This window comes from Myodes glareolus, chromosome 9 (assembly GCF_982192425.1).
Source record: "Myodes glareolus chromosome 9, mMyoGla1.1, whole genome shotgun sequence".
NCBI lineage: Eukaryota > Metazoa > Chordata > Mammalia > Rodentia > Cricetidae > Myodes > Myodes glareolus.
This window is the reverse complement of record NC_142034.1, coordinates 96,184,052-96,196,534: the sequence shown is the minus strand read 5'-3', so window position 1 is coordinate 96,196,534 and position 12,483 is coordinate 96,184,052. Positions and strand designations below refer to the sequence as shown.

General features: G+C 44.4%; 1 protein-coding gene across 1 annotated transcript; it reads right to left on the bottom strand.

The window, feature by feature from the left end:
- Window positions 1-3,802: 3,802 nt before the first annotated feature.
- On the bottom strand, window positions 3,803-4,741 carry LOC146892837 (olfactory receptor 1f45-like). Its single transcript, XM_085694673.2, has one exon. The coding sequence runs from the start codon at window positions 4,739-4,741 to the stop codon at window positions 3,803-3,805; it is 939 nt and encodes a 312-aa protein (XP_085550799.2).
- Between the last annotated feature and the right edge of the window lie 7,742 nt (window positions 4,742-12,483).

The window sequence follows — 12,483 nt, the reverse complement described above, 5'->3', positions numbered from 1 at the left end:
CTAGGGAGTAGGCTCTACTGGGGAGCATCAGCAGGCAGAATGTCAAAGCCCACAGCACATCTTCCCTTGGTAACTCTTGTGGCCAAACACAAGGTCAAAGGTCAAGAATGGAAACCACTTGTCAGGAGCCACAACAGATGTGGAGACATCGTTATACAGGGCAGTGCAGCAGAGAGGTCTATGTGTCAGTTTACTGTAAAAACTAACCACAGCAGTGCCGGAGAAATTACAGACTAGAGCCGGAGAGTTGGCTCAGCTGATAAAGGCAAGGCTCACAACCACATAAAAGAGAAATCACAGACCTGTGTTGTGTTGTTTACATTGTGCAAATGTTTTGTAAAGGGAACTCATGCAGCAGAAGTGGTCAAAACCTTCTGATGTAGGTTGGGCTTGCATAAACTCTTGATCCTTCTGTGTTTGCCCTCTGAATCCTGGGAATAGGGGTATGGATCATCACACATCCTTCTTAAGGCAAACACCAAACTATCATGGCAATGCCAGCAATCCCGGCAATCGGGTGACTTAGGGAAGAAAATCGTGGGTATAAGGGCAACATGCAACGTACAGCATATCCAACTCAGAGGGAGGGGAGGAGAAAGTAACATTTTGAAAAGATAATTTTAACAGTGGGCTGGAATGTAAGTCCTGGGTAGAGTGCTCAGCACACCCTGGCCCTTGGGTTTGAGCAAAGCCAGGGTTTCAGTCAGTCTTCCGGGCTCAGCTGCTCTTATAGTGTCAGCTCTCACTGCAGTCAGAACGTCAGATGTGGGCTGGAGAGGGGGCTCCATGGTTACAGCACTTGTTGTTCTCGCAGAAGATCTGGGTTCGTCTCCTAGACACAGATGGTGGCTCACAACAGCCTGTAACTGCAGGTCCAGGCATCCCTGGACACCAGGAACACACGTAGTGCACATACATACATCTAGACATAATACTTGAACAAGTAAAATGAATAACTCCCCAAAACATTTTGACAAAAATAAATGTACAATAAAAACATGAAGTGAAAAAGTAAGAAGGTGCAAAGTTATTTCATGTTCAGAATTATTTTAGGAAAGCAGAATTTGTACAAAGATGAGTTATGGGTTTGTAAAATTTATATGATGCCTTTCCTTCTGTTTCTCCTGTAAATGATCCAATAAGTATAAATTCTGTACATCTACAGGAATCACATGGACATCATCCTCAGGACAAACAGTTTTTGAAAAGAATTTCAATCTTACTTCTCAATGTTAAGCAGACGTGAGTGACCTTGTTGGTCAGAAAGAAGAGCACCGTGAGAAGACACACAGGGCCAGGCAACGTGCTCTGGAATTTACAGCACCATTTGCTCTTTGCTCTTTATGAGGTCTTCATTTTCTGAAGGAGCTCATTCAGTGAACATTCTCAGGAGCTGTGAAGAAGGCAGATGAAGCTCAGAAGCAGAGTGTGTGCCGAGGGGACACGGCCCTCTGAGCTGTCCTCAGCATTAAAGCAAACAAAAGTTCAGGCCACACTCTTTCATTCCTTGGCCTTGCCCCTGCTGTTTCTCCTCTTCTCTCTAAAGCTGATTGTTGCCTTTGCTTAAGGACAAGGAGGAGGGGTGTGGGACCAGGGCAGCTCATCAGCTGAAGAACCTCTTATGGAGATGATTAGTAACTCCAAGAATATTCGAGATTAGAGAACACAAAAGAAGAGGCTTTGTGGGGAAGAAGGGCTTGGTTCACAAGGGATTAGGAAGAGACCTGGCAGTGGGTCTGAGCAGAGGGAGCAATGAATGCAGATTTCCTTACCACATGCCACACATGAGCTCATGCACACGCCAATGTTACATAGAGCCAATCAGAATTCTCCTAAAGGGTCCAGAGTTTATTCAGCTCGTCTGTGGGGGTCTGAAGCCTTGTCTCCTATTAAATGTTTTTCCTGAAGGTAGCAGTCACATTTCACAGAGGAGCTTATGTGGACCAACCTCCAGCAAGACCATATTGGGGGACACATAAGGCCGCTGCTCATTGGAGACAAGTCAGATGTTTTCTTCATCTCCCTGTCACCCCACCCTCCAGAGCTCCCTTACCTGTACTGTATGGAGATTTTACACTACAGTAGGTTCCTAGGTGATCACAGTGTTCAAATGCAGGTGTTACCACATCTTCCTACAGACTCTTAAACAAGGACTTCTCTTAGGAGAAGGTGGGATGGCCCAGGGGAGAAAGGCACTTGCCACAGTCTTGTCTGTGAGTTGGATTCCTGGGTCACACACAGTTGAAACAAGATAATTCACTCCTAAATTTATCCAATAACCTCCAAGTTACATACCATGATATGCATGTGCACACACACAGGCACAGATACACACAGACACACACACACACACATCCAAAACACATTTAAATAAAAACAAAATAAGCATTTTTTGCTTGTTTGTATTTGAGGCGAGGTTTCACTATGTAGCCTTTACTGCTCCGGGACTCTGTATGTAGACCAGACAAGTCTTGAAATCACAGAGATCCACCTGCCTCTGCATACGACACCAAACTGAGCTCACAAATACATCTTATTATAAACAGGAGATTGTAGCTTCCAAGGTTTTTCCCTTCTCCTGGGGATTTGCAGGGCCCTGTGACCTCTGGCTCCCTGGAGACTCTGCACTAGCTCTGGCTTGAGGGGATAACTTAGCAAGAACCTGGTTCTCTTTGTTATGGTGATTCCACTTGTATTCAAGGTCTTAGCAATGGACCCATAGCCTGGCTCCCCAGCTGACTCTGCCCAAGGGGCTGGGAAGCTTTAATCTTCTCCTCCTGCTTCTGGTTGGGAGGAGGCCTTGCATTTTCGATCCCTCTAGCCCACTGGTATAAATACCCGACTTGAGTTTAATAAAGTGGCCATTTACTCTGGTAAATGAACAAAGGTCTCTTTTATGTGTGTGTCTCTTTTTCAACCCTCAGGACGATCATCCATTCTCGTGGGCCCAAGTTCGGGAAAGCACGCAGCCTAAACCGGATGTGGGTATCCATTGGAAAGTGCAGACTCTTACAGGAGATGGTTCAGTCTTTAACGTGCTTGCCTTCCAAGCATGAGGGACTGAGGTAAACCCTCAGAACCAATGCAAAAGCAGGACACAGTTGAAGGAATTTGTAATCTCAGTACTGGGGCCTGAAAACTGGTGGATTCCAGGGGCGCACTTGCCAGCCAGTCAGATTCATGAGCCTAAGGTCCAATGAGTGTCATGGTCACACAAAAATCAGAGGTAAGGTAGCCAAGAAATGACACCCAAGAATGACCTCTGTCATCTGTTCACTCATTCACAGACATACACCGAACACATGAACAGGAAGTTGACAGATGCACAGATAAAAGGAACAAGTTGACAGGCACATGAAACAATTTTAAAGTTAGTACGAATGGTTGAAGAATGTGGTAAAGGGTAGAGCTCTTACCTAAGGTGGTCAGAGTCTGGATCCCTTCCCAGGAACCCAAAAGAACTATCAAGCCCTGCAGTGGCCCAACCCTTTAATCAGGGCATTCAAGAGGTAGACGCAGGCTTGAATTCTGTGAGTTCAAGACCAATGTGGTCTACAATACTAGGTACAGGACAGGTTTGAAAGTTACAGAGAAACCCTCTCTTTAAAAAAAAGAGAAAAAAATTCAAGACAGAACTAGATGGTGACACGTGATTTGATAATTCCAACTGGCACCTGGTGAATGAGGGTCACCTAATAGAAAAGAAGTAATTGTTTTTGGCTGAGCTTAAAACAGTCTAGTTACAAACTTATACTCAACTCTGAAACGTGATGGGGAACAAGGAGCACTACAAATTTTCTCATTAAACAGAAAAGGTCATTCTGTGGACCACTTTGTAGAGAGCCCCCTTCAGGTCCCTGTTCCTCAGGTTGTAGATGAACGGGTTCAGCATGGGGGTCACCACTGTGTACAGCACGGTGGCTGCCGTGTCCTTCTCAGATGAATGTGCAGATGCGGGGTTGAAATACACGGCGATGATGGTGCCATAGAAGAGACAGACCACAGCCAGGTGGGAGCCACAAGTGGAGAAGGCTTTCCATCTTCCCCTTGGGGATGAGACTCTCAGGACAGCAGATGTGATGTGGATGTAGGAGATCAGGATGCACACAAATGGGGTGACCGTGACAATAGCTCCCTCTGTAAGGATCATCAGCTCATTGAGGTGTGTGTCAGAGCAGGACAGTTTCAGGAGGGGAGTCAGGTCACAGAAAAAGTGAGGGATCACATTGTCCCCACAGAATGAGAGCCGAGTAAGGAGCAGGGTGTGTAATAGGACACTAGGACTGGCTGTGATCCATGATCCTGCCACCATCAGGACACAGACTTTTGGGGTCATCTTTGTTGTGTAGTGTAAAGGGTGGCAGATGGCCACATACCGGTCATAGGCCATCACAGCCAGCAGGAAATTGTCCATGAGAGCAAACAGGTAAAGAAAATACATCTGTGTGAGACACCCAGAGAAGGAAATGGCCTGAGTCCTGAGTGTGTGCATGGCCAGCACCTTGGGGACAGTGGTGGAAGAGAAGCAGACATCCACGAAGGACAGGTTGCTGAGGAAGAAGTACATGGGGGTGTGTAGGCGGGAGTCGGTGCCGATGGCCAGAATGATGAGCAGGTTCCCCAGGACAGTGGCCAGGTACATGATGAGGAAGAGCAGGAAGAGGAGCCGCTGCTGCTGGGGATCCCTGGAGAGTCCCAGGAGGAGGAACTCAGAGACTCCAGACTGATTGCTGCCTCTCATGGTCTGAGCCCAAGTGAAGAGGAGACAGTAAATTCAAAACCTAAACAGGCATGGACATGAGGTAATAGGGCACCAGGCAGGGTCCCATCTGCAAATCAGTTCACAGAGTTGCTAACCCAGGATGTGCCCAGGCCATCTACACATCTGCTTTCCAATACTCCGCCAAGGTGTGTTTCCTACCTGAGTATCCCAGTGGCCATACAGCCTCTAAGAATAGCTATGCCATGTTTATACCTCTGCTTTCCTTCTGCCTCCTTCCTAGCACAGAGCAGCAGAGACGTCCTGTTAGTGCTGTGCTGTCACAAGCGATAACCAATGGATTTGAGCATCTACATCGGCTTCCTGCTGCTGGAAGAGTTGCAGGGGGTGTTTCTCAAGTAACTTCACCCCCAAGTCAGTAAATGTGTGTGTCTCCTCTGCTGTAACCCTACCTGGGAGGGCGGTTGGTGCTATCTGACGCTGTTCATCTCACACTAACCTCAGAGTTAGTGATATCTTGGGAACACGGTCAAGTCCTTAGCTAGAGAGGAGCAGGTGTATAGGGTCTCAGTCTTCTGAGCAGAAAAGATGTTCAGAACAACCACAGAACAGTCATTTATGGGAGGGACTCTCTTTGGCTACTGGGACCAGAATTCCTCAGAGCCTCGTTATAGACAGAAAGAGAAACTCCTGTCTACATGTTTGGCCCCTTTGGACCAAACCATATGACAGAGAATAACACCAAAGTTTACATGCAATAGTTGGATCAAGATATCTAGACTTCAGAAAGGAGTCCATGCCGGTGACACAGATCCCCGATGACATTGTTTATGATATCAAATCTAATTGCTTTTATGATCTCAGCCTGTGCCTGCTGGTGTGGAGATGAAATTTTTGTATTCCTGTATGTTCAATGTAATCTTTGCTTTCCTATGTCTGGTCACTTTTAGCAATGATCCGTGATGTCATATCGTCCTCAGTTTGAGGAAGGAATATTAAGGGCAACATCTAGGAGGAATTTGGCCTTCATGGCAGATGCCTTTTAAGGTGCCTTTCCAAATCACATGATTTACTCTTGTCTTGGATGGAGCCTCTATTGCACATAGGCTCAGAGTGGTGAGACTGGGTAGTACGAATTATCAAGACTGACAGACAGAAATTGCGGTTCAACCTGAAGGTCAGAAAAGCAAAACAGCCAGCCACTGGTTCTCACCTCTACCTCAGTCTGGAATGGCCATTTTTTCTCTAGGAATCTCAGAATGAGTCTGTTTGCGAGAGCTGTCTCCTCCCATCTTATATTCCTCTTTAGGGCTAGTATTAAAGGTGTGCACCCCTACCGCCCGATTTCTATGGCAAAATAGTGTGACTACTGGGATTAAAGGTTTGTGTCACCACTGTCTGGTCTGTAAGGCTGATCAATGTGGCTGTTTGACTCTCTGAACTTCATCAAGCTTTATTTAATAAGATACAAATGACATACCACTACAGGGCTGGAACGCCACGTTCCTACCACACACGCACCCTTCTCCACAGCAGATGGAAGCAGGATGAGGCTCCATCTGACTCTACCACTGTGAGGACAGCCATAATGTGCAACTCCAACCTTCGCTGCCTCCCTGAGAAGCAGACAGGGACTGAAGAAGAAAACAAGCAGATCTGACTCCGGGCGGGGCGGCCCCAGTAGCCAGACTGACCAACTCAGCTGCCACCCAGCCCCACACCCAGGGTCTTAGGTCGCCCACCCTAACATCTCCCCCTTCTGTGTCCCTCTGGAGCTCATGAAGGGCAGAATGACACCTGCAGGATCTCTGTGACTCAGAGCAGCAGCAGAATAGCCGAGAGGAGTTTCTGTGAGGGCCCAGTAATGGTGGAGTAGCAGAAACCAGAGGTCTTGAACCAGACCGATGAGTCATGAAAGTGAACGTTTGCAAGGAAAGCGGATAGGACAAAACAGTCTCCTGTGTGACACACCATAGCGGACATGTCACCAGGACGAATGAGTAGATGTTGGGGAAGTGAGAGAGATGGAGGGGCAAAGAGATTTTTTGTTTGGTTGTTTGGTTGGTTTTGTTTGCTGGTTGTTTGATTGTTTGGTTGGTTTGGTAATTGTGTTTTAATTTTCTTTTGTGGTGAATGATTCAAGGGTGAAGGGCAGATATAGGAGTACTGTGAGAAAAGCAGAATTGGGGTACATGATGTAAAATTCCCAAGAATCAATAAAGAAATTATGTTTAAAAAGAGAGAGATAAATAAAGAGAGAAAGAGAGAGAGGAGTGAGGGAGGCAGAGAGGAAGTGAGGAAGGAAGGAGAGAATTGAGAGAAAGAATGAAAGAAATAGAGAGAAAGAAAGAAGGAAGGAAGGAAGGAAAAGCAGGCCAGCTTGGTGGTATACACCTGCAGTTCTGCTGCTGTGGAGAGTTGAGGGAGAAGAATTCCAAAAATATGGAGATTTCATATCAGGGAAGGGGAAGCAGCGAGCAGAGGGAGAGGAGGGAGAGGAGGGGAATTATGTGAAGAAAGCCCCTCCTGGTTTGGGAGGTCGAAAATTGAGTCATTTCTAATTATTGGCTTTTTCAGTCATATTTTGCTAACGATTGATAGTTTGAAATCACATGAACATTTCGTCATCGTTTATAGTAGGGAGGATTCATGTGTGTATATGGGGTGAATGATTGGGTGTAGAAGTATGTGTTTGTATGTTAGTGTATGTGCTTGTATATGTGTGTGTTTTTTTATTTGTATGTGTTTGTCCGTGTGAGTACATGTGTATGCTAGTATGTGCATATGTAAGAGGTGTTCCTGTGTATGTATTTATGTGTGTTTGTATGTGTAGGTGTTTGTCCGTTTGAGTACGTGGCATGCTGGTGTGTGCATATGTGGAGGGTGTTCCTGTGAGTGTATGTGTGTGGGGTTGTATGTGTCTGTGTGCATATTGGTTTGTGGCTTTGTATGTGTATGTATAGGGGTGTATAAATGTATATATATATATACAGGAGATATGTATTGCATTGGGGTAAATATATGTATGTGTGTGTTTACATGTGTATGTATGGGGGTATTATGTGTGTTGGGTGGATGTATATTCGTATTGGAATTAACATGTATCTGTTGTGATATGGACGATGCACTTGTATATGCAAACCCAAAGTTGATGTCAGGTGTCCTAGTTACCACTCTGTTGCTGTGAGGAGGAACCATGGCCAAAGCAGTTCTTACACTAGAAAGCATTTAATTGGGGCCTTGCTTGCAGTTTCAGAGGTTGGTGTATGATCATCATACTGGGAGGCAGACAGATGTGGAGCTGAAACAGTGGATGGGAGCTTTACATTCTGATCAGCAGACAGCAGGCAGAGAGAGACTGAGCCTGGTGAAGATGTTTGAAACCTCAAAGACCACCCCCAGGGACACACCTCCCCAAACAAGGCTACACCCCTTCCTCCTTCTCTAAACAGTTCAGCAATTAGTGATTAGACATTCAAATATATGAGCTATGGGAACCATTCTCCCTCTGCCTCCAGTTTATGGATCAGATGTAAGCTCTCAGATGCGGCTCCAGTGCCATGCCTCACATCCGCTGACAGGTTACCCACCGTGATGGTCATGGAATCGCCATCTGACATCATAAACAACCTTCCAATTAAGTGCTTTCTTTTATAAGTTGTCTTGGTCATGGTGTCTCCACATGGCAATAGAAAAGAAACTAAGACAAGTACATTGTAATATACAAATTTAATCCCAGCACCTGGGAAGCAGAGGCAGATAGATTTCTGTGAGTTACAGACCAGATTGTTCTACATAGTGAGTTCAGGGCTGCCATAAATACATAGTGAGACCATGTCTCCAAAAGAATAGAAATAAAATATAATAGAAAGTTAATAAGCTTCTGAATTTCACGGAGCTGTGCACACTTTCTAATCCACTGCTCCCAGTTTGCTGACTTTGGGAAGCATCTGACCTCCTTCCTTAGGGTCCCAAATCCTCACCCTCTGCTTAGTGAGGAGGGAAGTCTCCTCAAGGAGTTGTGACACGTGACTAACTGAAACAAATTGTATTAAATGTCTTATGACTCTTGACTTTGTCTGAGCCCTTGTTCACCATGCAGAGCCTGTGTATTAAGTCATATTCCGTCCTTCACTCTGCTTGGTCATCTGTATGCGGGTGGATATCACCTAGAGATCATGCCGCGTGCACACGCAATTCATATGCTATTAATCAGTTTCTAAAAGGGTAGTGGGGCAAGTAATATGTTTTTTTTCCATTTTATAGAAAATGAGAAATTGAAACCATTGAAGAATCTATTTACAAACTGGTAAAAAGGGGGTTCTATTAGGTAAAATTCTTGAGACCCGTGGATTCTTTAAGAATTTTTGTCAGGGCTGGAGAGATGGCTCAGGAATTAAGAACTCTTCCTGACCTCTCAAAGGCACCAGGTTCGAATCTTAGCACCCACCGGTGATGGCTCAACCGCATGGTGGCTCACAATCATCCATAAATCTAATCCCAGGGATTCCAATGCTCTCTTCTGGCCTCTGCAGACACTAGTTATGCACATGGTACACAGACATGTAGCAGGGAATCCACTCATACACTTAAAGGTTGTTTTTAAGTTTAACAAAAGAAGAAGCTTTCTTTATAAGAGAGGCACGGTGGAAAATTCTGTAAGCTCAACACTTGGGAGGTGGAGGAAGGAGGATCAGGCTTTCAAAGTAATCCTCAGCCACATAGAGGAGCCAGACTTAGTCACAGGAGACTCTGTCTACACACACAAACTCACACAAAATACACATAAATGATGATGAATTCAGTAACAGTGTGAGCTCTATAGAAAGACCGTATCTCAAAACAAAATAGAATGAAATCTGTAATTTTTATGTCGTAACCATCCTTGAGGAGCACAGCCATTTTGCGTTTCCAAAGCGATTACTTCTAGCCTCCCCTGTTCATTGGCCTGCTTGTCACCTGTGTCACCAGGACTTGGCACCTGCTGCTACCTCTCATACTCCCTCTTGTGTTCCTCTTGGGTCTCAGCAGGCAGGGTCTGCCTCTAGGGAGTAGGCTCTACTGGGGAGCATCAGCAGGCAGAATCTCAGGACTCACAGCGCATCTTCCCTTTGTAACTTATGTGGCCAAATACAAGGTAAAGGGTCAAGAAAGGAAAACATTTATCAGGATCCACAACAGACATGGAGACATTGTTATACAGGGCAGTGCAGCAGAGAGGTCTATGTGTCAGTTTACTGTAAAAACTAACAGCAGCAGTGCCAGAGAAATCACAGACTAGAGCTGGAGAGTTGGCTCAGCTGATAAAGGCCAGGCTCACAACCAAATATAAGAGAAATCACAGACCTCGATTGCACTGTTTAGAAATTGGAAATGTTTTGTAATGGGAACTTGTGCAGCAGAAGTGGCCTCAATCATGATGAAACTGCAGCTGAAAAAAGCTCTTAATCCTTCTGCATTTGCCTTATCAGGCCTGGGACTACAGGTAAGGAATCATCACACATCTTCACACATCTTTTTTTTAAGGCAAACATCAAAGTGTCATGGCACAAGACTGCAATCCCGGTAATCAAGTGACTAAGGGAAGAAAATCATGGGTGTAAGGGCAACATGCAATGTACAGAAAATGTAACTGAGAGGTTGGGGAGGAGAAAGTAACATTATGAAAGGATAATTATAACAGTGGGCTGGAATGTAAGTCCTGGGCAGAGTGCTCAGCACACCCAAGCCCTTGCGTTTGAACAAAGCCAGGGTTTCAGACTTCCAGCTCAGCTTCTCTTACAGTGTCAGATCTCACTGCAGTCAAAATGTTAGATGTGGGCTGGAGAGGTGTCTCCATGGTTACAGTACTTGTTGTTCTTGCAGAAGACCTGGATTCATCTCCTAGATACAGATGGTGGCTAACAACAGCCTGTAACTCCAGGTCCAGGTTCACATACATATATGCAGAAAGAAAACTTGAACAAGTAAAGTAAAAAATTCCCTGAAAGATTTTGTTGAAAACAAATATATAATAAAAATATTAAGTGGAAAAAGTAAGTGGATACAGAAGTTATTTTATGTACAGAATTATTTTAGAACAGCAGAAGAAGTTGTAATATGAGTGATGGGTTTGCTTTCTGTTTCTCCTCCAAATGATTCAAGATGAATATATTATATTCATCGACAGTGGTCATATGTACATCATCCTAGGACACACAATTTTTGAACAAATTTCAAACTCACTTCTCTAATGTTAAGCAGACGTGAGTTGTTCTTCTTGTTGGTCAAGAAGAAGAACACGGGGGTGAGTCTGTGCTATCCGAGGTGGACTATCCTTTAGAGAGCACAGTCTCCCTGCCCAGCTTCTACTGCAGGATCATCTGTGTCCCACTCGACTCTGCCCTGCCCCAACGGTCGCCCTTTTCTCTCGTGTGTCCTTGGAATACTAGCTATCCCTAATTCAGTGCTGAGGAGTACCATCCAGAGGGCTGTACCTATTTCAGTGCTGAGGAGTTCCATCCAGAGGGCTATTCCTGTGTCTGTGCTGAGGAGGACTTCCATCCAGAGGGTGCTGAGGAGTACCATCTAGAGGGACAGAAACAGTTCCTGCTCCTGTACTGAAGAGATCCACCCAGAGAGTCAGTCACAGCAAAAACTGAACCAAGACACCAAGACTCTCGGGGATCCATTTAAAGGAAGAGATGGGCAGGCACCAATGCAAGAATTCCTCCAACAACCTGAAAGGCAACATGACATCACCAGAATCCAGGGATCACCAAACTAGAAGAATTGAACACCCTACTCCAGAAGAAATAGAAGAAATCGACTCCAAGTGGAACTATATGAAAATAATAGAGGAACTTAAACAGGAGGTGAAAATCTGCCATAAAGAAATGGAGATAACAAACAAAAAAGTAGATGAAATGAATAAATCAAACTTTTATTATTTGCAGATGATATGATAGTGTACATAAGCGACCCCAAAAACTCTACCAAAGGACTCCTACAGCTGATCAACACCTTTAGTACTGTGACAGGATACAAGATTAACTCCAAAAAATCAGTTGCCTTCCTATACACAAAGAACAAAGATACAGACAGGGAAATCAGAGAAACATCACCTTTCACAATAGCCACAAATAGCATAAAGTATCTTGGGGTAAATCAAACCAAGGAAGTAAAAGATCTATTTGACAAAAACTTTAAGGTTTTGAAGAAAGAAGTTGAAGAGGATACAAGAAAATGGAAAAATCTCCTATGCTCTTGGATTGGGAGGATCAACATAGTAAAAATGTCAATTTCAACAAAAGCAGTCTATAGATTCAAGGCAATCCCCATCAAAATCCCACCGAAATTCTTCACAGACCTTGAGAGAACAATAATCAAGTTTATATGGCAAAACAAAAAAAACAGGATAGCCAAAATAATCTTATACAATAAAAGTACTTCTGGAGGCTTTACCATCCCTGACTTCAAACTCTATTACAGAGCTACAGTACTGAAAACTGCTTGGTATTGGCACAAAAACAGAGATGTTGACCAATGGAATCGAATCAAAGACCCAGATCTTAATCCACAAACCTATGAACACCTGATTTTTGACAAAAGAGCTAAAATTATACAGTGGAAGAAAGAAAGCATCTTTAACAAATGGTGCTGGCATAACTGGATGTCAACCTGTAGAAGAATGAAAATAGATCCATATCTATCACCATGCACAAAACTCAAGTCCAAATGGATTAAAGACATCAACATTAATCTGACCACATTGAACCTGATAG

What these genes read in the sequence shown, in the direction of transcription:
- LOC146892837 (XM_085694673.2), bottom strand. Translation starts at nt 4,741, where the DNA reads ATGAGAGGCAGCAATCAGTCTGGAGTCTCTGAGTTCCTCCTCCTGGGA.